The sequence below is a fragment of the Poecilia formosa genome, unplaced genomic scaffold (genome assembly GCF_000485575.1).
Source record: "Poecilia formosa unplaced genomic scaffold, Poecilia_formosa-5.1.2 Scaffold188, whole genome shotgun sequence".
In the NCBI taxonomy this organism is placed as follows: Eukaryota; Metazoa; Chordata; class Actinopteri; order Cyprinodontiformes; family Poeciliidae; genus Poecilia; species Poecilia formosa.
The window spans coordinates 940,214-965,352 of NW_006800127.1; the positions used below are offsets into that span (position 1 = coordinate 940,214).

At 39.5% G+C, this 25,139-nt stretch overlaps 1 protein-coding gene across 5 annotated transcripts in view; it reads left to right on the plus strand.

The window, feature by feature from the left end:
* Positions 1–7,402: 7,402 nt before the first annotated feature.
* The window catches only part of mark1 (MAP/microtubule affinity-regulating kinase 1), a 37,557-nt gene continuing 19,820 nt past the window's right edge, over positions 7,403–25,139 (plus strand). For 2 of the 5 annotated variants that reach the window (XM_007566228.1, XM_016678707.1), the window contains exons 1-3: positions 7,405–7,793; positions 12,706–12,906; positions 18,801–18,854. In XM_007566228.1, the coding sequence (XP_007566290.1) occupies positions 7,743–7,793; positions 12,706–12,906; positions 18,801–18,854 (306 nt within the window). In that variant the 5' untranslated portion in view covers positions 7,405–7,742. Of the gene's footprint in view, positions 7,794–12,705; positions 12,907–18,800; positions 18,855–25,139 lie in introns of all 5 variants that reach the window. The other 3 variants (XM_016678706.1, XM_016678705.1, XM_007566230.2) reach the window with 3 other exon arrangements.

Here is a 25,139-nt window from a genome sequence, read left to right on the forward strand (position 1 = left end):
TCTTCAATACCAACTAATTGTTGCCTGAATATCACTGAGAACTGCCATCGACCTTTAGGTCTCTTTACGGCTACAATTTATTTTCTGAAAGGACGGCTTCCAGCATGATAACGCACCGTGTCGCCAAGCTGAAACTGGCAGCCATCTGATTCTCATAGAGCACCTCTGGGAGTTGTGGAAACAGGAGATTGGCAGAATGCGAGTGCAGCTGACAAATCTGCTGAAATTATGTAATGCAGTCATGCTCACACAGTCCAATGTGGCAGGATCATTTCCAGTACCTTGTGAAATAAATGCCTCTAAGAGGCAAAACAAAAGCCAGCTTCTAGGCCTTCAGTGTCAGTCAGCTACCGTACATATGTTGATATCAGGCCAATATTGTGTAATATTTTGCTATGTTGCTCATTTTTAGCCGGCATACAAAGTTTCATAATAAGAAATTTGTAGAAACACCTGAATTCAATGAATTAGCAACTTTTGACAATGTGGTATGCTTTCACACATGTAGCAGGATTGTTTGTTTCACAAAAACACACTTAATTTTTTCAAGTAAAATACATTTGCAGATATGTATATAAACATGTCTGATTGCAGCTTAACAAAATCAGTCAAGACGTTTGCTTGATCCACTCTTTTTAAATCCCAGGTTCATAAAATTCAAGCTCCACCACCTCAGAATCACTGAACAGTTTTTATGTTTTCACCCACCAGTTCTGGCCTTTTTCAGGAGGGGTGTCCTGAAGCCCAGGGGAGTTTTCATAGTGAAAGTCGGTCCATGAGGCAATGAGAAAGGGGGCTGCTCGTTGGCAGGCCTTTGGGATTGTAAAGTCATTACGGCATGAAGTCACTTGTTGACACTGGGAAACCGTGCCACACAGGGACATTCACAGGGCAAAGCATGATGTAAATGCATGCCACTTAAGAAATCACAGAACTGACAAGCATCCAGTCCGTGTGTTTATGAACTGTCTGAACTGCTCCTCTGATTTGGTTTGCCACCAGGTGCCCCTGACTTTGCCTGTTGAACATGCGCCAGGTCGTAAACACCATGTGCTTGATATACAGCTTCAGATGCTGTTTCAATCAGCCTTCTGTCAGACTGAAAAAATAAATCCTGGAACTCCATACCTGTATGATCACATTCCCTAATTATTGTTTGGAGCAGTAACTCTGAGATGACTGCAAGAGGACTGGCCCCTTGGGGTGTTGTGAATGTAATTATATCCTGACAATAATTAGGCCCAGTCCTCAGAAAGGAGCTTGTTAGATGAAGATGTGCCTTACCGTTTTCAGATCTTCAGGAAAGCCTTTGAATTATCACATAATTACAAGGAAATATATGTTTCACAAAGTTAATAATCATCCCAGAGAACAGTTACGGTAAGTGTCATTACCTTTGAGGATACAAGTTCACTGAAGAGGGAAAGCTAATAATTTTATTTTGCCTCGTAAAGCGTTTGTCATTATCCGTTGGTTGAAAAGAGGAAACAATTTGGGGTTGCGGTGCTTCAGATGGGACCATTCTGTGAAACAGTTTATTTATTCAGAGCCCTGATGTTTGCCCATGTGAGATCAGGATGCACACTCACAGCTGAAGCAAAATATAGTTAAATTGCTGTAAAAATGTAAACAACTTGAAAAGATCGTTTATCCACTGCCAGACTTTTAAATGGAAAATACATCCAGCCAGAAAAATCCACTGTTTTTGCTATACTTTTAATTTAAAACAGTATGTTTATAAGTTGAAAGGGAAACTTCCATTAATCTTCTGAATTTTTAAGAGTTTTTTTTTTGTTGTTTTTTTTTTACATGCATATCTGTAATTATCCCCAGAATTAACATTATGTAGTGGAAATTGTGGAGCAAGAAAAGAGAACAGGATCAACGTTTAGCAGAGGAAAAAGCATCACTTCAAGGTGGACAACTTTTTTGGAAATGGTTTATCGAGCTGACATTTTGACACTGCATGTTGCATGCTTCAAAACATTGTGCCTCCACAGACGGCAGAGTTAGCCATGTAGTTTACATAGATGAACCTCATGCCCCCACATATCTTGGATTTACCTCTATGTGTTGATAAAAGTTTGAGGTGGAATTTTCCGCTGATAAGAATACTCTTCGATTCATCCTAAAATAACCCAGTTTTTTTTTATAAGAATTTTTTCTTATAAATCAGCTAGGGTTTATTTAAATAGAGAGAGAAAAAAAACAGGAATGGCTAATAAACAGTTAATATCATAAGTGTACTTGGATGATTCTGCCTTGTGCATTGTGATTGGTCCGCAGCCAGGATGAAACAAGAAATACTTCAAGCGAGATAATCACAAAAGGAAGGTCACTATTCATCACACGTTACCCTCCCCGTCAAATCCATCTGCAGCTCACCATTGAAGGGTGGACGTGGCCCACCCAAAGTCCATAAATGATCAATGATAGTGGCAATTTAGTCAAATTAATAAGCACATTTTCCTAAAACAATCTGTGGAAACTATGAAAAAGTTGTTTTGAAGCCAAGCTGTTTGCTTCGAACACACCCATTCGTTACCCCCCACCCCCTCCACTTGACATCTACCCTGTATTTCCAAGTCTTTTCATATTTTCCACTCTCCTGCCATTCCTCCCAGTGCAACTTGGAAGAGCTTGACACAACAGTGCATGATATCTTTGTGTGTATGTGGGTGTGACCACGTGTATATGTGGTAGCGATCAAAGCGGCCCCGTGACGGGAAGCCAGAAGGATGGGCACAGAGGCTAATGCCATGCCAATCAATAATAATTTTCCCCAGGTTGACGTGTGCGTGCCCGGGACGGTCTGCTGTCATGAGGAGCAGTCTGGCTCCTTGCCTGATCAAATTCCACTGCAGTCCCATATCTATCTTGCCTTCCAAAAATTTTCAGCATACCAGTGGGTTTTATTGACTTGTCAGAGCAGACAGCAGATTGCAAGCTCTGCCTTGTAAGGTGTGCACTTAACAGGTTTCAACCCAGGAATGTCCACTGATGAATTCTTTAGCTTCTGTTGCTTTTTTTTTGTGGTGTTTTTAACTAAAATGCATCAGCTATGATAAGACAGTGTGTACTTATGACTTTAGTATCTATCTAAACCGTACTTGGCAAATGTGCGATAAAAATAAATTACATCATAAATCTAATTTGAGGTTTGGCTCTTTTATGGAATAACACTAAATGTGGAACAGAGTACATAAATTACATTGAAATTATGGGGGATGGGGGGAACAACCCCTGGTAGAACTTAAGACATGTCTAAACTAAACATGGATTTAAAGTGTTATAAGAGGTGCACACAAAAGTAGTTTTGAACTATTTTGCTACTTTTTTTGCATGACTGAGATGATTCACTATTTGTATTGAATTGGTGTATCTTTTAAAAGCTACTGGTTTATTGTATTACATGTAAAAAAAAAAAAAAAAAGTGTTTAAATACTTTTGTGACCACAGAGGAAGCTGTTTTGAAGTCTGATCATTTTAATCTTTATGCAACAAGTGTAGAGGCTTTGGCTGCTTCTTACTTTGGCCTAACACCCAAATCTGCAGCCAAACTGCCCACTAAAAAAGTAACGGAAAGCAAATCCTAAAAGGGAATAATTTTAATTACCCGTGAAACAAATAGGAAATCTCTAATATCGCCTATATTTATCTGCTCAGTTTTACATGCTCATGCATTTCTTCTTCTCATGCAATTGAAATGCACAAGGAACAACAACTGTGCAGAGCTCTACAGATCACCCGCTGTCGTGACAACGCTGCTCCTGTTGTTTCCCACACTTTTGCAGGATGTGTGCAACATTTTTTACTCACTGGAGAGCGTAGCTTGTCCCACTCTGGTAAATCTGACTCAAGCACAGGGAAGTGTGGTAAACTGCCAGTACTGACAGATGCTGCTCCGCTATCTCTCACATAATGACTTTAGCCCCTTCCCCCTCCTCTTTTTCCATTTTTCTTCAGTTTCCCCTCTCCACAAATATAGTTAACTGCATGACCATCCGCCATGAATGGCTGTAAACAGCTGCCTCCTTTTTTTGATGGTTGCTTGTGAGAGCATGTAATTCAATTTGGCCCAGGGTGTACATGCACTCATTAAACCATTGTCAGCACCTATTACAGCACATTCCATGGCAGAGCAGTTCAGGTACAGAGTGCAAGTCCTAGGCATGAATTCAGACAGCTCACAAAGAACTTCTGTTGAACTTGTTTTCAAAAATGTACTCTGTGCACATTTAATTTTATTGTATGATTTTACTGAGACATAAATCTAGATAAGTAGTAATAAATCTAAGCTAAACAGAAACAAATGACAGGAGAAAGTATTTGTTTGGCTGGAGTAATATTGCAGGTCTCAGTTGTGAGGGAGCAGTGGGATCAGATCTGCTATGCTGGGATCTGATCCGCTCTGGCATCACATGCAGGATTCCAGAGATGCCCAATCAACAACCCCAAGCTTTGGTGTTGCAATCTTTCTGCTTTTTTTTTTTTTTGCTGAAATATCTCTGATTGCAAACCATAAAATATGATCAACCCAACAAGGTCTCAAACTCTGCACATTCAAGCATTCCAGGGTTAAGTGGGAAACGGTTTGCAGAGCTTAGTTCAGAGGTTGGTGTGAAGATAAAAAAAAAAAAAAACAGTCCAAGATTCCTCAAAACCACAAAAACAGACATAATGATCTCAGTAGCTTTCAGGTCCTGTATCCATCAGTTATTGTGACACATTGTGTCATGCTGTGTTCATTGTTATGGTCTGGGGGCTCTCCGCTGCGACAGACAAACCATCAGTCACACAACAACCAGCACACCAGTAAGGCGTCCTGTCTGCCTGAGTTCCACAATAAAACTACAGAAACAAAGAAGACCTGGCATCTCACGTGAGAGATTCAACGGAAATCTGCCTGTTCCTCACCAAAATGTTACTCACCAGACCGTTCAATGACTTGTTACACAACAGAAAGTTAAGTTAAGGTAAAGTCCAGGATTTCTTAAATATGTTGCTGTAAGCTGCAAATGTCTCACCAGCAGTAGATAATTCTCCCGGCGTGGTCGTTTAGTTTAAAACGAGATTAAATCCACCCAGAGACTAAGGCAAATAGCAAGTGAGGAAATGCCAAGACCATAGTGACTATCTCCCAGCTTCAGACCTAAACGTGTTATAACAGTTTGTGCAAACATAATATTACAAACATGTGGTTGTTTACCAGAACCTGACAATTATTTAACAGGAAATAGAGGTCGAAGGCTGCATGGCATCTTTGATCCTCTTAGGTGAAATAAACAATGAAAACAGAATATTGCTGGTTAGAGTAGATACCTAATGGAAAAGAGCATAAAAGTAAACAAAAAATATGGTTCAGTTAAACCGACAACCTTTTGCTTCTTAACTGCTTTTTATAGCAATTACTCTGACCAGGAATGCTAGCTCAGTAGGTGTTTCACAGAAAAAGGTTATTTTTCCAATCTGTATTTACTGGTAAATCTTCACTGAAAGCTGTGTAAATAACTGCCCAATGAAAACATGAATACTGGATTAAAAGTTTGTAAAATTGACTTCTCTTTAACCACTATGGAGATTTGTTTAGATCAGAACAATCTGCCTTGGTATTGGCCCCTTCTCGGACTACCCCTTTAGATTCAACCTTTAGGATCAAATGAACTTGATTTATACTAAAGAAAGACACCAACAGTATTACCTATAACAGATAAAATACTAACGTTTTAGATTTTTACAGCATGGTTTTCAAACTGTGCTACAAGTACCACAAGTTGGGTTTCTGTGGTGTGATTTATTATCAAGTACTAAATTTTATATACAACTCTTAGAGACCGAAACCAAAGAGGAAGAATAATAATAACAATAAAAAACCTTCAGAAACATAAGAGAAAAGTGCAGTGAACAAAATTTTTAAGTGCTTGCAGTGAAAATTGAAGAAGTCGTCATGAATAATCATTCAATTTAAGGCGCATCATAATCATTGTGGTTTTTAGTTTTTCACTGCATGAAGTAAGAGAACTACAGATAGAAATACTTCAGGTTACTTTACTACAACAGCAACATTCATACTGCAACCGTGCTGCTAAACAGTCTAGTAATAATTCTTTGAAGAACGCTAGAATCCTGCATTTATTGAGGGAGGCTGGTGAATAAAGAATAAAAATTACTAGGAGTGGTAACAATCTCAATCATCCAGAAAAAAAATATTGGGGGTTTTGCAAACAACTTCAGTAAATTTCTATAAACTCTTGCTAGGAAAGATATTTCCTATCACATTGTTTTTTTGTTTTGTTTTTTTTTTGTTGTTGTTGTTTTTTAATTCAGTAATATAGTTTTATCTATAATTTATCACATCTGCTTTGTATATTTATCAAACTCTAATGCCTTTAATATTATATATATTTACAATTTCAGATTTAATCATAAGTAAAGGTAATTTAAATTGTTTTCTTTTGTCAGTTACTTCTTATATTGGCTATTAAAACCAATGGTTGTTTCTTCAGCTATGATAGATTTTACATTTTACATATTTTCTAACGAGATAGATAGATAGATAGATAGATAGATAGATAGATAGATAGATAGATAGATAGATAGATAGATAGATAGATAGATAGATAGATAGATAGATAGATNACACAGGATGACTAACAATAAAGTTCATACTGTAGTAACTTAAAATTTTGGAAAAGCATCGTTTTAATAAACTCTGAGCGGTCCCTTTAAATGAGCTTCCACATGTGCGTCAGCAGCCTGACACCTAGTGGACAGATAGTGACAACACAGATGGACGCACAGCAGCATAACCACACCCAGAAAACAACATGTGACCACTTCATTGATAAAATAAAAGAACGTCTCTCGTCTGGAGGTGGATAGCGGATCTGTTTTGCTGTTTGTTCACTCATAAATGTCACAATTTCATTCGCAGGCAGATGAACAAAGCAGGGTGCAATGCAGGGGTAGACCAACAGGTGGCAAAATCAGCTCACTTTATAATGAATTAAGCTTTATCCCTGAATTAGGCCTCTGTGGATACACGTTCAAACACTTAATTAAGAGTACTTGAATAATAATGAAAAAAACAACAACAAAAAAACATCAAGCTAAATCACAGAAACATGTACGAAATAGCAGTCGTTTTTTATAGATACTGCTGTTCTTTGTTATGTCGAAAGGGTACAATAATTAAAATTTCCAGGAATCATTTCGGGATCAAAAAGCAATTTGCGAGATGCAGTTTATATGCTCTAAATGAGACGGATGCTGTTCAGAAAGAGCGCTTAACTGTTTTCTGGTGACTTGAATGAGGAGCAAACAAAGGGAATGTGTGTATGAGAGACACGGAGTGAGAGAGAGAGAGAGAGAGAGAGAGAGAGAGAGAGAGGCAGAGAGTGGGATCCTCCATCCTTCCTGGTGGGAGGTTTGAGATGAGCTGCGCAGAGCCGTCCAAACCGACGCATCTTCCTGGCCTGTCCCCCCTCCTCCTCCTCCTCCTCCCTTTCTGTCGGTCTCTCTCTTTTTCCTCCTTAACTGTCTGACACTAGTCCACCTGAAGGGGAAGTGCACAAAGCCGATAAGGAAATCCGACGCGTCCGCCGAGGTCCGTCCGTCCGCGACATGTTGCGGTAAAAGGCCCGCTAAAAGGGGATGTAGAGAAGGGGACCGAGGCACCGCGCCGTGTCTGCTCTGCTCTGCCCAGCCCGCTGCGTCGCTGAGCGGCCTGCGAGCCTCACAAGATGTCGACCAGAACGCCATTGCCCACAGTGAACGAGCGTGACACCGAGAATGTAAGTGTTTTTCTTTTAGACAGAAATTCAGAAGACAGGGAGGCCGAACAATGGTGTTCGGGAATAGGGTGAGTTTTTTTTGTTTTTTTTATTTTTTATTTTTTTATTGTGGAGCGGTCTGGTTAATGGCTTCTGGAGGGTTCAGTGTTGCACAGCGACACCACCAATGAGCACTTAGGGTTTTTTTTTCTTCCTTTCCCCTTGCTGGGAATAAAAGCACGAAGCTCAAGTTAACCAGCCTAGAATAAAGGTGAAGCTCTGTTATGTTTGTCCTAGTTTCTCAAGCACAATAGCCCTAAACAACGCACTGCGTCAGTGAGGCTTTAAGGCAGAAGCAAAGCATTGGTGCTTAATGTAAAGAATGAAATATTGTCTCTGTGTCCTTTGAGGGACATTTCCTCGCTCCACTCTTGCAGCTGTGGGAATTTTCTGTTCCTCAACGTCAGTATGTGTCGGTGAACGGGGGGAGGTTGTTGCCCTACTTTTCAGTTGCAGCGTTTGGTAGCATCGCAATGTGACATCCATCACCCATTGGGCCCTTTTGTAACTGCACACTCAGTGTAGAGGAGGAGGAGGAGGAGGAGGGAGAGTTACAGACAGGCTTTTATTAAGAGACATCACTGAAATCACGAGAGACCTCCCAGTGTGAGGGAATGTTTATGAACGTGCTTTCCTGTTTATTTCCCCTCATCCCGATCACAGCTCTTTAATATAATGGATCTTTTGAGATGATCTCCTATGAGGCCTGAGCCGTGTTTGCTGACACTGGCTGTGACACATGAGGGTCCCTCTGATGTTTCCTGGAAACTGAAGCCTCCGCTTGCCATGTTGTTGACACTGACTGGGAATCACTGGAATGAGTTGCTTAAAAGGACAGCGTCATTTAATAATTAATTTAACAACACTGGTTTATGTTTTATAGCGTGGACTTACATAAATTTTGCAGCCTGTTCTACTAATAGCTACTAATTTTGGCATATTTGGAAGAATGCCTGTGGTCAAAAATCATTTAGATTAGTAACAGTGGGACGTTTCATGATTGGGAAACAAGACAAAACTATAGAGTTTAAAATGACCATTTTATAGGTTTTGACTGTGTGGCCAGCATTACAAAACGGCACATTCTAGAGCAACTCCAGTCTTCAAGAGCTGATGCATGTTAAGATGTTTCCTGGGTCCAATGCTCCTAAATCAAATCAGTGGCTCATTATCATGCTGAGGAGGTAATTCTGCCATGCAGAACACTGGCTGTTGAAGACTAGAGATGGTCGCCCCATTACAAACAACGAAGGACCCAACTTTACCTCAGATTTTCCTAAAGGCTTCAGACTTCTTAAATCCAAACATATTCAAGGAGAGACTGAGGTGGATAGCCTAGAATTATCAAACTGATCATATTCACTGCCAGCTGTTCGGCCTTCCTGTTATCGGTTGAAGTCTTGCTCTCTGTCAGCCTGAATGGTTTACCAGAGAGCTCATTTAAAAACCTTCTTACACCTTATGAGGTTGTTCTGATTTGAACCGAGGGCTGACGCTGAAAAAAGCTCAAGTCTTTTTCCACTCTGTAACACCATCCACAGCGAAGAGTGTTGTTGTCAGCAGGATCTCTTAGGGTTTATGTATTGCGCCGTCACAGATCAGAAAAAAGTTAGAAAAGCTGAAAAAGACCAATGTCTGTCAGCAGCTAGAGACTTTATTTATCTCTCTTTCAGAATAGATGCATTTCGATCATCATGAAGTTAAAAACAAATAAGGAAAGTGTTTTTCCTTCAGCAGTATAGATGCATAGCTTAACAAAGCTTCCTTTGCGTGATTATATTCCCTCTCAGACCATTATTAGATGCATTGCTGAGCACGGTTAGTCTTCCGTAATGCATCAGCAGCTAATGTAAATGTCTGGAAAAAGCTGCTCCCACAGACATAGATTACTAGGTGGCTATTAAAGCCCCGTCTCAGCATCACTGGAAGCAGTCAGCCGGACTACTCTGCACCCGCACAAGCCCAGCTCCAAGCCCTGTAGGGCAAAATAGCAGCTAAACTGCATTGCATAAGACTCCATTACTTAGAGTGAGGTGAGTGGCTTTTATACCAGCAATAAAGAGGCCTCTCTCTCTCCTCTTGTGTATATGTGCTTCTTTTGTATGGCCTCCCTGAGGACAGGATGTCATTGGCCAGGGACAAGAGACAACATTTGTACAGTATTTGAACACGAGAACTCAGTCACTTCACTGTATATGTATGTATGTTTTTTTATTTTACTTTATGTACAGTTCTACTTGCAAAATGTTTGTGCGAAGCGAGACCGTGGACCTTCGCTGGCATGCCATTAAAAGTCCTCCCCTCCTGCCCCCAACTGTTTTCTTCTTTTTTTTTTTTTTAACGGCAAAACCGGCGAAAGTGAGCCTGCCTCGTAGATCTGACTCTGTCAGGATGGAGGCTGACGGAGGTGAGGCACACACCCTGCAGGGTGTAGCATTTCCCCAGTGAAACAGGAACACGGGCGCCTGGGTAACCCGACCGAGGCTTTATTCTGCGGCGGGGTGTGGTGTTCGGGAGCAGAGGATCATGGGATCTTTGACCTAGACTGACATCAGCAGCTGTTGTGGAGGAGAGGAGGCAGACGAGAGGAGACTGCTCCAGGCCTGCACCGGTGCTGCCTTCACAGCAAGCTGTTCACCTTCAAATGATGCTAAAGTTGTGGCTCTGTGCTACACATTTTGAAGATGTCAAAAGTTATCTGTCTCCTCTGATACTGAGTCCTGGTTTGTGGGTAATTATGCGTTTATGTTTGGAAGAGACTGGATTCTCTTGCATTGTTTCCTCCTTGATAGTCTTAACAATTAAGTACTCTCAGTGAGAGAGTGCTAGGATTTAAAAAAAAAAAAAAAAACAATATTGAAACACGACCAAAAATCCCCCACACACGTTATTGTTTGAATTTAGCGTCTTTATTCACATAGCTTGTGGTTGACATTACTTATTAGTGCAATTTATTAATTTCCAGGATAAGTAACGACAAAATAAATTGAGTGTATATGTTTTGCCTTCATTAGCCTTTTGCGTTTTAGTTGGGATGCATATTCACGTCTTGGGGGGGAGGGAGGGATGCAGGCGTTCTCAAACTTTACTTGTTAGGAAAGTTTAAAAGCATTTAATATGTAGAAGTGAATTTTTACAAAGTAGGAGAAGTTAAGATTTTTTAGTCAGATTAATGGGTTGTTTTTAGCATCTTAAGCTTTTTGTGTTTAGATTGTTGTGTCCTATTTTGGATGTCCCTGTGTTCAGTGTTTTTTAGCTTCTGTGAGCACTTTTTTACTTGTGAAATGTGCTTTATAAACACTATGTACTTTTTACTTTAAAAGCATATTTTCAGGCACTAAGAGGAAATATTGTCATGTGGCCAGTAATAGTAGAGGTTAAAGTTATAAGTTTAGTGCAGCTAAAAATGCATGTATGAAGCCAAAGTTGACTTTGCAGAAGGTATGTTGTGTTCTAGAAAGTTTCCAGGACGACTTGGGGTATTCTGGTTCATCATTCTTTTATGAAGAAAACCCAGTGTTTACTTTTGATAGCTAAAATCTGAATCGCGTGTTTCTGAGTGAATTAACCAGAAATGCTTTGGAACCAAGTTCTACAGAGTAGCTGGTAAAACAAATGCTCTGGGCCAGAACATTAAACGCATATTTTCATGGAACAAGCACATATCCTCCTGTGATCATATGTATTATGCTTGCGATGAGGAAAGTCACACAAATAATCTTTTGTAGAACTGGACCAATCAGAGTTTTGTTGCTGATTTCAGATCTCAGACTTCTCTAAACCTCTGACCCCCCAACACCAAGATGATTCTGATTTCTCTTTAAGAGCTGTAATGTTTTTAGCATGAATACCAAACCACTTTGTGAGAGAGCAGTTGCTTTTAACCATGGTTTTGCAATTATTTTTAGAGGCAAAATTATTTTTGCAATTGAGTAGTTAGCATCACTATCATAAAAAAAAAACATGAGGCTGTTTCTTCTGCACACCGTAGATTAACTCTGATATTTCCAAAACATTTCCAACTCCAGTAATTTCCATGTTAGACGTTAGCTTGAAATGATTAAACAGATTACCGTACTTTTGCTGCACTGTTCAGCCTTCCTGTTATCTACTGAAGTCTTGCTCTCTCTCTTTCTCACTGAACATTTCTGGTCATCAGCTGATCCCTCTGTTAATCTCAAGCCTTTTACTTTCAGTTTAAATGTAAAATACAAAGCAAATTCAGAAGCAGACAATTTGCTGTCAAAACACCTAAAAGTTATTTGAAAATAGAAGCTGGCGATTCTCAAAAGCCATTAGTTTTCACACCTATAGGGACTTGTCCTTTAGGATGGGTGAAGCTCCAACAAGCAGTGCAGGAAGAATGCGGGGGAATCTCCCAAATCAAGGATGTGCAGAGTGTTCAGAGACTGTGACACTTAAGTACTTTCCAAACTGACTATACAGAGTTTACTATTGACATTTCAGACAGTGAGCGTTCAGAGCCAGTATTTCCACTTTTCAGTGAACATGAGAGCTGGTATTTTGCAAATGGTATTACAGAGTTCTCTAAGAATGAAAGTAATTCCTGATACACATCTTTGTCCACTTTCTGTATTCATGACTTTTTTTTCCCCACTGTTGAAGTTTGCATCCATGACGAGAACTACTTTTATTATATTTATACTTGTAAGTCTACAGCAACCCCAGTGATACTAGATACCAGCATATTTGCTTTGGATTTACAAATAAAGAGGTGCCTGGTCTGTCCTCCTTTGACAGCCGTACAAAAGATTGTCTCAAGTTTTCTTTGCTTCTGATTTGTAAACCCAAATGGCTTTAAGATGAAGTTGCAGAGTGCTTTTGTTAATCTCTATGTGTGCCTTCCTTGCAGCACTCGTCGGTGGACGGCTTTGTTGAGCCTCCAGCTCCCCCAACAAAGTCTGCGAGTCGTCACAGCCTGCCACGATGTCGCAACTCTTTCACCTCCACAGACGAGCAGCCTCATATCGGCAACTACCGCCTCCTTAAGACCATAGGAAAGGGGAACTTTGCCAAAGTGAAGCTAGCAAGGCACATCCTGACTGGGAGAGAGGTGAGACAAACTTGCATACTGCAGCGAAATGATAATGGATCTTCACACTATTCAGTTTTTTTTTTTTTTTTCCAATTTAAAATCAGCCAAAAAAAATTCCTTCCATGTCATCTAATTCTGCACTGGCTTGTGTTGCTTTATCACATAAAACCCCGAACATTTATTCTGTCTGTGGTTGTAATGTGTGAAAATGTTTAAGGGATGTGAATACTTTTGCAAGGCGTTGTATGGTTGTTTTTAATTTTTCCAAATCCATTTGAGCCTCAGATAGATTTTCAGACTTTCAATTAAAAAATATATGGGAAAAAACCCCACCAAGTAGATCTTGTAAATTTAGATGCATGTTAAATAAAGATGAGGTACAAGTTTTTCTTTGCATTATTGATCTTGTTGCTCAACTTATGTTGATGCACATCTCTTTTCCTTTCACACACAAAGGCAGGCTTGCACAGTGCTCACCTGCCTGGGTGATGGTGTGTGTGTTTGTAATTACACCTTCTATGTACCTCATAGGTGTTCTCATGTTGGCGTCTTTTGCCGTTTGCATCCTTTAATCTTCTCAGTTTCATGAAGTCAGAGGTTTTATCAGAGTTTTAAAAACACGGCTGGTCTCTCAGGTCTAATGGGTATGAGTTTGTCGGCCTCGTGGCTTTTAATGCTAATGCTAAACAAGCAGATTGCGTATGTGACCCCTGGTGCAGGAAGAGAAGGTCATGCTCCTGTTTGTGTGTGTGAAAGGCTTTGCTGGCTCATCAAAATGCAAAGACATGGACAAGAGGTAGAGGGAGAATAGATGGAAAGAACAGAAGCCATAAAAACTGATGCAATCTCACTGAAGCAATGGCCTGCCAGCTACATTTTAATTTGAACTGCAACTTAAATTGTATCTAGACAAATGGCTGGATTATTACAGCTTGTGAGCTTGTTTCAGATGTTTGGAACTGACTAAGTTGTTAACTACACTCATTTACTGTTTGTCTTATCCAATTTGAGCTGCTGTCAGCATGTGCATTAGTGCAGTCTGAAAGCAGTCGGATGCAACATTTAGATTCTTATATTTCAAGTGTGATGCATTTACATCCCACCTTAACTCTCACTGCCTATGATGCCCACACGTGTGTGTAGATTTTAGTGCCTGAGATTGTAGAGCTCACAGAGAGTAGTAAGACCATCTTGATGGAAACAAACAAACAAAAAAAAAGAGTAGACTGATGGCAGTTTGGGTTGATGGGAACTGAGGTAATGTTTAAAAAAAATGGATGGTTGAAAGTTAATAGATATTTAGGTAAATCAGGGACTCTATTTTATTTATTTGTGGGCTTTTTTTTCCCTGATCTACCAGTTTCTTTGACATTTGGTCAGATTTTTGACAGTTTCCTTTGGTATGAGGCATCCATGCACTAACAAGATGCTGTGAGCTGGCAGAAACAGCAGCTTCTCTCTCCTTCTGTGCCTCTAGAGATCTGGTGATAGAGATATTTCAGGTGACTCACTTGCATCATGTTTACAGATCTGCTCCGCACACCGTCTCTGAAAGAGGCAGATTCTCCAGAACAGATGATGATATTAGCGCTGCTTGCTCTGACAACTTTTGCTTGACTTATTGCTCACTGAGCTGTGGCTGATCAAAAGCCTGCTATGAATCCAGCAGCAGAGATTGGTTCCTCACTAGGGTCTGCTAAAATATTGATCTTTATTTAAATAATTTTCAAGTATTGGCCTAATTTATTGGATGACATAATTGTTAGCCTGTCTGTAGAGATGACCACCTCCATCAGATTGCGTTTACCAAACCAGGAAGCATAAAAGTAAACAAAACTGAAATCTGCGGCAGAGGAAGCCTGGTTTGGCGCTGTGCAATTGTGTTTAATTTTCTCCAAAATGTTCCCGATTCTGCAGTAAATGTTTTTTTTTTTTTTTTGTAGCTTAACCTTAACCTGTTTCCTTATTCTGTTTGAATTGTGAATGGGCATCATGATGCAGGTAGCTATCAATGTGGCTGCCGCATTGTGCAGATCTGCCACTAAACTTTTTTTTGTCAGGTCTTTCAGGAAAGATAGAAGGAGACAATAAAAAAAAAATACCTTCAGAATAAAAGTCCACAGTTTTCAAATGAGTAACCCCTCTCTTTCTAGGGCCAGGTGCCATAACTTACTATTGTCTGTCAGCACTCTATTTTAACTTTAAATTCGTTTGCATAATTAGACCCATGCAGGTATTTGTTTTTTTTCTACAGGTGACTGAATGTACTCGAAGAGTTGTTTCCATTTTTTTTTTTTTTGCCAGATCTTGCTGCCTCAGGGAGAAGATATTGACATGCAGCTAAAAAATTAAACATTTGCTCCAACCACTAAACACTTCCTGTCCTGTCGTATATGAATAGATAAGCACAAGATGCAAATTTGGCTACAAACAGTTAAAAACATCCATACTTCTGCATGATTATGCCGTTTATTTAACTGCTATCCATGTTCAGTTTACTACAAACTAAACATATGGAAACGTCTGCAGACACAGTAAATATTTAGCTTATCTTTTGAATTTTGAATTCTTGCACAACCACAGCAAAAAAATAATAGACATCCATATTGAGCTTGGTTTCTATATATTTTTCTGCCTGTTAACTTTATTTAAGGGCACTACTGTAGCATAGTTAAAAAAAAACACTTAATGTTTAAATGTCTGCAGTTTAGAATCTCAGATTTCTCAATACAGCACAGAAAGCAACTTAAGTGAGTGGAAATTTGCAAACAAGAACGCAAAGTTGCAGGAGTTCATGTCAATATGGAAGAGCTAAAATCAATATTATATTTGCAGGAGAAGCTTGCATTCATTATTCATAATCTGCGTTGATCTTCAGCTGAGAGTAAGAAACATTATGTGCTTCTTGTGCATTTGATGTGTTGTAACGCTAATATCGATTTCAAATACTGCTGTCTCTTTTTAGTAGCAGGGATGCTGATCTTTTCATTGTGTAACTGTGTCCTAAATCATGCACCAGTGGTTGTGCAGCAAGAGCTTGGAGGGAAATAGGCGCAGCACACCATTTCAGGTGCCTTCAGCACTTAAGTGGCGTCACGACAAAATTTTCCCTCCACGTCTTCCGCTTGGCTCTGCACGTGTTTTAGATGAGTGCGCGATGACGGGGACTGGCGTACGGCGCCAAGCATATGGCCACTGAGTTACAAACGATCTGCATAATTAACAGAGATGCACACTGGCCTTCTGTCGCTGTGGAGTTGATTTATTCACCCCCAGACCATTGGCGTGAGCAGACGGATGCAGCACGTTTAATGCAAACTTTGTGTCATCCATCCACGTCACTGTCAAATGAGATTAAAAGGATTATATCAGAACATTGTGTAACAATGAAAACGTCTCCTGCAAAGTGAAAAATGCCAGAATGAGAGGGAGAGGATCGTCTTTAGCATTCAGCAGGCCAACATTTAAACTCTTAAGACGGTTCGCAGGAAGTTGAAAGTCTCAGAGAGTAACTGCCCACCTCAGACGAGCTGCAAATAGACCCCACCTGCACACTTTGTTTCTTTATTCTGAGTCTTGGCTCTCTTTCTGCCTCTACAGGACTGTGTTTCGTTCACCAGCTCCACATCGGCGTCATTATGGGGTGTAGCTTCAGGCGTTTGATGAAATTGAATCTCGGTGCTGGTGTTGGGGAAACCCTGTTCGTGATGAATAACCTGCATTCTCTGTGCCATGATTCAGCATTTTGCTTGCTGGTCTCCCCCTCCCCCCTTAATGTGCTGCTTGGGGTCTGAGGCACAATCTGCACCCACCGAAGCATGCATATTAGGCTCTCAGAAGGCCCCAGCCAAAGTCATTAAAAATTGTAATTATGGCTGTCATACTATCTCCAGAAGCAGTTTGTCTTCTTACAATTGAGCTTGCACAGGGACAAAGGAAGTCTGGGAGATGGTTTCACAATTAAACCGAGCACTTGATTTCAAACAATGACCTGAAAAAGGTGAACCTCTATCCCTCAGAAAACAACATTAAACATACATTAAAAGAAATAAACATGCGCTGCCATTTCTTGTGTGGTATTTTTGTTTGAAGATGAGAAATGGTTACTTCAATTTTAATTCATTATGTTTATTAACTGCCAGCTCACAAAATCAGCACATTTTACAAGACGAACAGGTTTGATTCATATCGGTTATACAGAATGCAATCCTCCGAATTCATCCAATTCATTCCTTTACAGTTGGATAGTCAGATTTGGGTCAAATTATATACAGTTATTTTTAACAGTAGAGTCCGATTAAGTCGACTGGTAAAAATTTATCTGAGGAATCCCAGCAGAAATCGCATCAATTCTTTGACTTTGATCCTGATCAAGCACAGAGTGACAGTGGAGAGACTTTTTCTTAACAAGACGAACACATGCATCTGCACAGCAATATGAAGGCTTGTAAATGAATTGTGCTGGTGGTCTTTTAAATGCAAACATTTGATCCGGTCTAAACCAAAATTGCACATGATCCATAAAAAGGAACACCACTTTAATAAAAAATAAACACTAACTGCTTACCTGCTTGTTTCATGTCATTAGTAAAGCATAATGTATATGCTGTCTGATTTTATGGACAGCATATACACTTTTGGTGTGTACAACCAAAAGTGTGGTTGTACACACTTTTGGTGTGTACAACCACACCAAAAGTGTGGTTGTACACTTTTGTGTACAACCAGCTGTACTCAAAGGCTGGAGGAAAAGGAGAGACATTAAAAATGATGATTAGAGCTGTTTGGAATTTTTTCAAGAAGTGAAAAATAGAGTAATAAATAATCCTCAACCTCTGCTCTTTTTGAAGTAGTGCTGTTCGGTTCGATTCTTCTGGAATCCTGCACATGTTGGAGCTTTCCCTGCCTGAACACCTGATTTAAGTGAATGGGTCGTTCGCAGTCTCCTGCAGAACTTAATAGCTTAGCAGGTAATTCAGCTAATTGATCCCTGTGTGCTAAAGCATGAGAAAACATGCAGAACTCTGGCCCCTGAGGACCAGAGTTCACGCAAGTTTTTTTTTTTTTTAAAAACATTGAAAAGGAACAAGTTATTAATCAGATATAAAAACATAAATGTAACAGTTTCAACTCTTGCCCTTTCCAAGAGTTTTAGTATGTTCATTTTCAGATATTTCTTTATGAAGATGAGATTTTTTTTATTTTTTATGTTCAACTGCAAAAATGTGGGAGGCCAATAAAGACCATCAACCTCTGTTGCCTCTAAGCACCCGCCATTAACCAACAGATCAGCACTGCATTACCTTCAAAGCATCCCTTTGCTCCCTGAGACATGGCTAAAATTGATTTTGGCCTAATTGTCTGTGGTTGGACCACAAAACAGCCGCTATTCATAACAATCTTGACACTTAGCTCTTTGTGGTAGGGGGGGAAAAACACACTTTAAGTAGTTGTTTTTTGTTCAGGGACAATAGGCTTGTATGCATTTCACAAGCACTCGAGTGTAATCGCATCAGATTGTTGAAAGTGCTCCGTCAATCTCTTATCAGCATATTGTGTGGGCCTGCCGGTGACTCTGCAGTATCACTCAGCTCGTGGTTTTGTGAAAGCTGCTGAGCTCTGAGAAAGTGAGGAGAGCGTGTCTGTTTCGCTGTGCACTTTGGGGTGATTATGGCGATGGAGAGATCAGCCTGCTGCCAGCAGTCAATCGCTGCACTGACCTGACTGCTGTACATGTATAGCTCACCTCCAGTCTATGTATTCTGCTTTTTTTGTCTGTGCTGACAGAATATTCATACTATGTAGAACATAATTTTCTTTTACACACACACACACACACACACACACACACACATTTGTTTTAATCTTATTAATTAGCTTATCTTTTTCTCCTTCTTTGTTTCTTCCTCTAGGTAGCGGTGAAAATTATAGACAAAACCCAGCTGAATCCGACCAGTCTACAGAAGGTGAGTTGGTGTTTTATCGCCACTTGGAAACACTAATGTCTTGGTTACAACGCTCACAGTCTTTTCCATTAGTCATTCCCGGACTCCTGCTGCTCTGTTTCTCTGCTCTTTGAACTCAGGATGCGCTGTTTTACATAATGTAATCAGATGTAGTCAGGAGCGACCACAAGGCACGTTTAAACCTCAGTCTCCCTGCTTTGTCGCTCTTGGCTCTGTTGGTTTGTAGAGAAGAGCGGCTAAAAATACACCTGCTGGCCTGGTTGTCACTTGTCTGGCAGTCAGGACCAATTAGAACAAAGAGCTTGGACAAATTGCCAAGTCACAGCTGTGATCTTTCAGCTGATTACACATACATGGTTCCATATATCTATAGATATGCAGTTGAATTCTTAGATTGGATTAGATTTTGTGGAATGAAAGCAGTCACTGCTGCTTTATCCATGTACCATCACCTACTGTAAGTCTAAAAATAAACCATGTGTGCAAGGATCTGAGGAATTCATCTCATGGTCGTGACTTTGTCATAGCCATGCTTGCGCTGGCTGCTCTTTGTCTTTCTGTACCTTGTAATAACAGGGGGAAAAAAAGCCTTATTGTACATCCAGTGGAGCCATAGAAATTATAGTTTCTGTTGCATTTACTTGCACCACTGATGAAAATATATAAAGTATTTAAAACAAATCACACTGGAAAACAGCAACCAAAAAATCTAAATCTTAAAATTTGGGTGCATTTGTAAAAAAGAAAGAAAAAACAAATCCTCATATAGAAAAATAGCTCAACAAACTTACCAGTTCCACAATTATTTTACAGATATTTGCCTGTTTGATCTAGATGAGGAGTCAGAAACTTTTCCAATCCAAGGAAACATTAATTTTGCCTCTACCTGCATAAGTTAAGGGCCTTTGGAAAAATAAAAAAATGGCAAGCTTTCAAAAGTCTCTGTAATCTAACATTTTTTTTTTAAAGTTAAAGTACCCCATTTTTTTCTTCTACTAGGTTTTAGAACAAAAATAATTACATTTTTACACAACAGAATGAGTGTTTTACCGATTAGGACATCCAATGTTTTTTAGAAAATAAAGAGAAAAGCACTTAGTATGTGGCACAATGACAAAAACTAAATACTAAATAAGCTTTTTTATTCCCTTGGACCATTAGTGCACCTCCTTTAATAGATTTATATGGAAATATTTAATAAAATCTCACATAAAACTCCTTGAACTACAAATGTAAATTTTTACATGTCAAAATACTGATCCATTTCATTGCAGTTTTTACTAGCCTGGATGGTTCTTAAAATGCTTTACCAGGACCTTTTTAGATATTTGTCTGAAAGTCTGTGAGCAGTTATCATTGAGATTCAGACATTTGTTGGTGTTCCATAGAAAAGTTGGTTTCCTTGGTTAATGCAAACTGTTTAACTGTGATTTAGAGCCAGTGGGTAAAAAAACAAAAAAGAAAAACGTGTTTAAGCATATTGATCTTTGGCTCATCAGAAAGCTCTCCAAAGAGAAGTGCAGGAAAGTAAACATCCCAGAACAAACTGAAGTGGAGAACAGAAACAACTAGTGATGTCTCCATGTGGCTAAGTACTATTAGCAATGCAAGCTAATAAGATGTTTATTTCTCCACTTTATTTATTCTCAAAAACTTTAAGTTCTGTATAGAAAGCTGCATATTGCTGTGTTTATGGAGAGTTTCATGAGAAACCAAATGCCAAACGTATAAATGATCTGTTTTTACTGTGTTTATCACCAAGTTTTATCTGCCATGTTGGATTTTGAGGTTTGTTCCTGGGGAGAATTCTCAAACTTTCCCACTAAAAGTTAAAGGACTTTTTCTTTTAATTCTTTTAATTATTCCAACTTGAAAATGTTGAATTTCCATCCTTGGAATCTATTGACTGCACTGCAGCCTTTAACCAATAGTAGTTCCTCTTCACTAAGGATGGGATGCTTGCTTTTTTGACTATTGTTTTTAGTTTTACTTCAAATCCACCTGAAGTGTTTGTTGCTGAAAAGCCGATTCTTGATCTCATTCAGCTAAGCGCACTGTTCACAGTAAAGTGACACTGTTCCATGTTTACACTTTTAATGGTTGGAATGATGAGACTTTTTTATTTTCCGTCAACATGACTGAACAACAACGTGGAATGTATATAGTGTATAAAGCTTAGTATTAAGACTTGGTCTTTGATGCATTCTCTATTGCTGAGCTTTGGACATTTTGTTTTCTCTCCCATACCATCCTGGTGGTGGCAAAATAAACACAGGTCTTCACCCAGAACGTCGCTGAAAGAAGTGAGCATATTACTTCCCTCATGTTATGTTTATTCCTCAGGGAAGCAGACAATCCTGAATTGCAGAACACTGGTTCCTAGAAAGGTAAAAACTTAAATCAGTGAAGAAGGCTTCATGAAATGTTTCAAGAAGACTTATTCGGAAGAAATATATGGTTAAACATACTGCTGTTACTGTGATTTCCACTTATGTTTCCAAGGCTAGAAAGACTGAAAAAAACATGATTCCCTTAAAGCAGTTTAAGTAAACTATATCAATTAATTTATTCAAAATCTCTTCTAGTTCTATGCATTTTTCTGAGAAAAGGAAGTCAGTCACAGAGAGAACTCGGTGATTATAATGAAGTAGCGTTTTTTGTTTTTTTTTGTTCTTCACCACTAATAAACATCTATGATTGTGTTAGATCCTAATAAGATCCCACTGCTGCTCCTCAGCCAATCAGTGCGATCCAAGCCGACTGAAAGAAATTTCATCACCTGAAATCTTTTGTTGAATCCTTTGCTGTGGTGGGAATCTCATTGAGATTCTGCTCATAAGGTGACTGTGACTCAACCAGTTTGGGCCTCGTCGAGGTCGCGAATGATTTTATTTTCTGCTGCCGGTGTTGTCCGCTGCCTGGTGACGATGCACGCAGTAGGTCATGCGTACCATGCGAGCGTGTGGACCAATCAGGAAGGCTGTGATAAATTATTCAGCGTGCCTTTCATATGTCAGCTGCAGCAGACCCAGGAGGGTCAATATGAAGAACTCTTATAGCTTTTTATGGAAGATGAGCTGGGATTGATGTCACAGCATGAGCACACATGCGAGTGTGTGTGCAGATACGTTTTTTTGTTCGCTTGTTTCCTCTCATGTGAATTTGAGGTAGTTGTGTTTCTGCCCGGCACGTTGTGATCCATTATGATGTCCTCCGCTGTGTGCTGTAGGTTTTTGTAATAGTATACAGATGTGCCATCTGCAATGCAGAAGCCTGTCTTTTAATGCAGCAGCCGTCTCCTGGACCAAATCGATTGTCTCGCTGACCCGCCCTGTCCTGTGCTACGCTCGTGAAAGCTTTACAGCGGCTACAGTAAAGAGAGCCTCCAACTCCAACCCAGTTTTGCTTAGTTGCCTTTCTGACGTTGATGCATTTAAATGAAGCTTGTAAAAAAACATTGTAGAAAACTGGCTGATTGTTGGCCTCCTTGACTGGCTTTCAGGGTTTTCCAGTACGTTCCAAATTAATGCCTGGATTTACATTGGATAGACATTCTGTAAATTGAAAATAAAGCTCATCCATAAATACAGCTTTTCTTTAGCTGTTTTTTTTGTGTGTGTTCATCGGTTATTTTTGGTTGTTTTGTTGGAGGCTGTATTCTAATTAAAAAGTCTAGACATAATTAATTTCAGTTCAGTCCCCAAGGCTGTTTGGGCTCGTTGTTCTCACACTGTGACCTTTACAATAGTAGGGGAGTGACAAAAGAATTTAAAATTTAACGGGGCATATTCAGCGCTTCCACCCAATATATCACTGACATATTGGTTTAGTTGAGTCATAGCAAAATGTCAATGATAAAAGATGACTAAATTGTTTATAGGGATGAGAGTAAGACGAATGTATTTTTCTGCTGCTTCGTGGATGTGGATGATTCGGACTTGATAAACAAATCTCAAATTGATTATCTTAACATTCCTTTATGTTTAGTTTATGGTGAGGACTAAATACAAAGAGGAAAATCCATTTTCTCACAAATTTCACACATTTTGCTTGTGACGAGATCCATCCCTACAGGATGAGAAAACGAAAAGTAAAATGTAAACTGTCTGAAACATAATCAAAGCAATTCACCAAGTTCCTAAAGATTCCTGAACTTTTTTGCTACAAACGTTCTAAGTAAAATTTCTGAAATGCTCTTTACTTTTCAGATTTGAAAGTTCTATTCATTGAGTTATTTTACTTCAGAACAGTTTCCTCATTACATCCAACTCAACCTAAGGCCGCAGATTAATGTAGGGCAATCAGAATCTGCCTCTATCTCAGGGTGTTATTTGCTCATTTGACTGGTTAGTTGTCTGCGTTCGTTCGGACAAAGGCCCCCTAGTCTGGGCTAAACTCGTGATGAAGGACATGAGAGATGAAAACATGTCAATCTATCATTAACATAAACTACAGACACTAAAAGTCTAATTAGTGAGGAAAGTAGACCAGCAGAGAGAAAAAAAAAACATCTTTTATGTGTCAGCCCGTACCTTGAATCTTCCAACTGACTTCTGGTTCATCTGAGCCAAATCATAGCTCTCATTATTTTCTTGGCAGTGTCTCAGTGTTGGCCGTAACGCTGAGCACCTGACACCTTTGGAAAACTCCAGTGGGGTGTCAGTTATGACATATGGTGTCAATGTAACAGGCTGCTGGTAGCTGTATGTTTTCTTTTTTTTTTTTGTATTTTCTCAGTTGTTATTGTGCTTAATATGAACCTTTCCTGTACATGTTTTATCCTTTGAAAACACTGGTTGAGTCCGAGAAAGCTTTCACACATATTATTAAGGAAAACTGTTTTTCTTTTTTTGGATCATTCCTAATTTTGTTGCTTATTATTCATCAGGTTTTGTAAAGCTCTGACTGGATGATGGTGGTTCTTTAGCACTGTACTCGCATATGTTAATTTATAGACTTCCTAACATGAGTGGTTGTCGTTATATGTAAATATATATATACATATATATTCTTTGAACCAAAGTTTGTTAAACTTGACTTCCAAAGAGCTGATTTTGTCTTCTAGATGAGGCCAAAGGTCAAGAACAGATTCTTTACATTAAACACCTGCTTTGATCTAGAGCCATATGATTGATGTGAACAATGTCAACTGTTCAATAACACCATTACAAAGCTCCTAAAAATGAACTTTGTTAAATATCTTGCAAGAAACAAGACCAGAGAAATTAGTAAATATTTTTCATTTGATAGCATGAAGGTAGCTGCTGAATCTGGAGCAAAATGTCTTTGGTATATAAACTGATATCAGGCTATCTTAACAGGGCACAATAGGTACACAATGCCCTAAAACTGACCAATTAATACAAGAATTGCTAATAATGTTTACATCTCTTAATCTGACTTGGAAGTTAATGAGACATTTTGTATTCATGGTTAAATCTGCTGCGCTGCTTTTCCTTTTCTTGTTGCTTGGTTTTTGTGGGTGTGCTGTATCTGATTTTTCCGCTCACCGCTAGTGGTTGCTCTTTCATGTTAGCCTGTCAAAATGCCACTGATCTTTCGCTTTGCGGTCCCAAAGGAGCCAGGCTGTGGGCTCACCATCTGGCACAGCAAGCGGGTCCTATATGGGCTCATTTATACACGCAGATAAAGCTGCATGACACATTGGACTGGCAGGTCCTCGTTGAGAGCAAGTCACGGTTTTAGCAACATTTCACACACATGCTCACATTCCTGCCCCTGTGTGCTTCCATTCATTTGCTAATCTAGATGGATGAGCATCGTTGTCCTAAACCGACGAGTAATTTTGTATCTGTGCTGTATCGCAGCACAGAGTAAAATCTATTATTAAAAATTATTCAGTTTTATCTCTTTTTTTTTTTCTTAATCTCCTGGTATTTTCACCTCTGTTTTTCTGTTTTAATGACAGCTTTAAAGAAGTGAATCATGAGTTAAAAATAATCCTCGGTTCTGATCCTTCACGGGTCGTTGGCCCTGGTCTGAGTTTGTAGTGGTCAGGACAGGAAATGAGATCAGCTGAGCTTTCTAAAGCTCCTCCTTACAGCCACCGCAGGAAACGCATCACATGTCATCTGTGATCCGGGATGTTGACATTGTCAAGGTTTTAAGGCGTTTTGCCCCTAAAATAGGCCCTTGGGTTAATCTCCTCTTCCACTAAGCAAATGCCGTACTCATCCCACCAGCCAGCGCGCTCTCATCTGATCTGTAAATAAACCGAAAGCAACAGAAAGTCCAATCGTCAGTTTTAAATGCTGCTGCTGATCT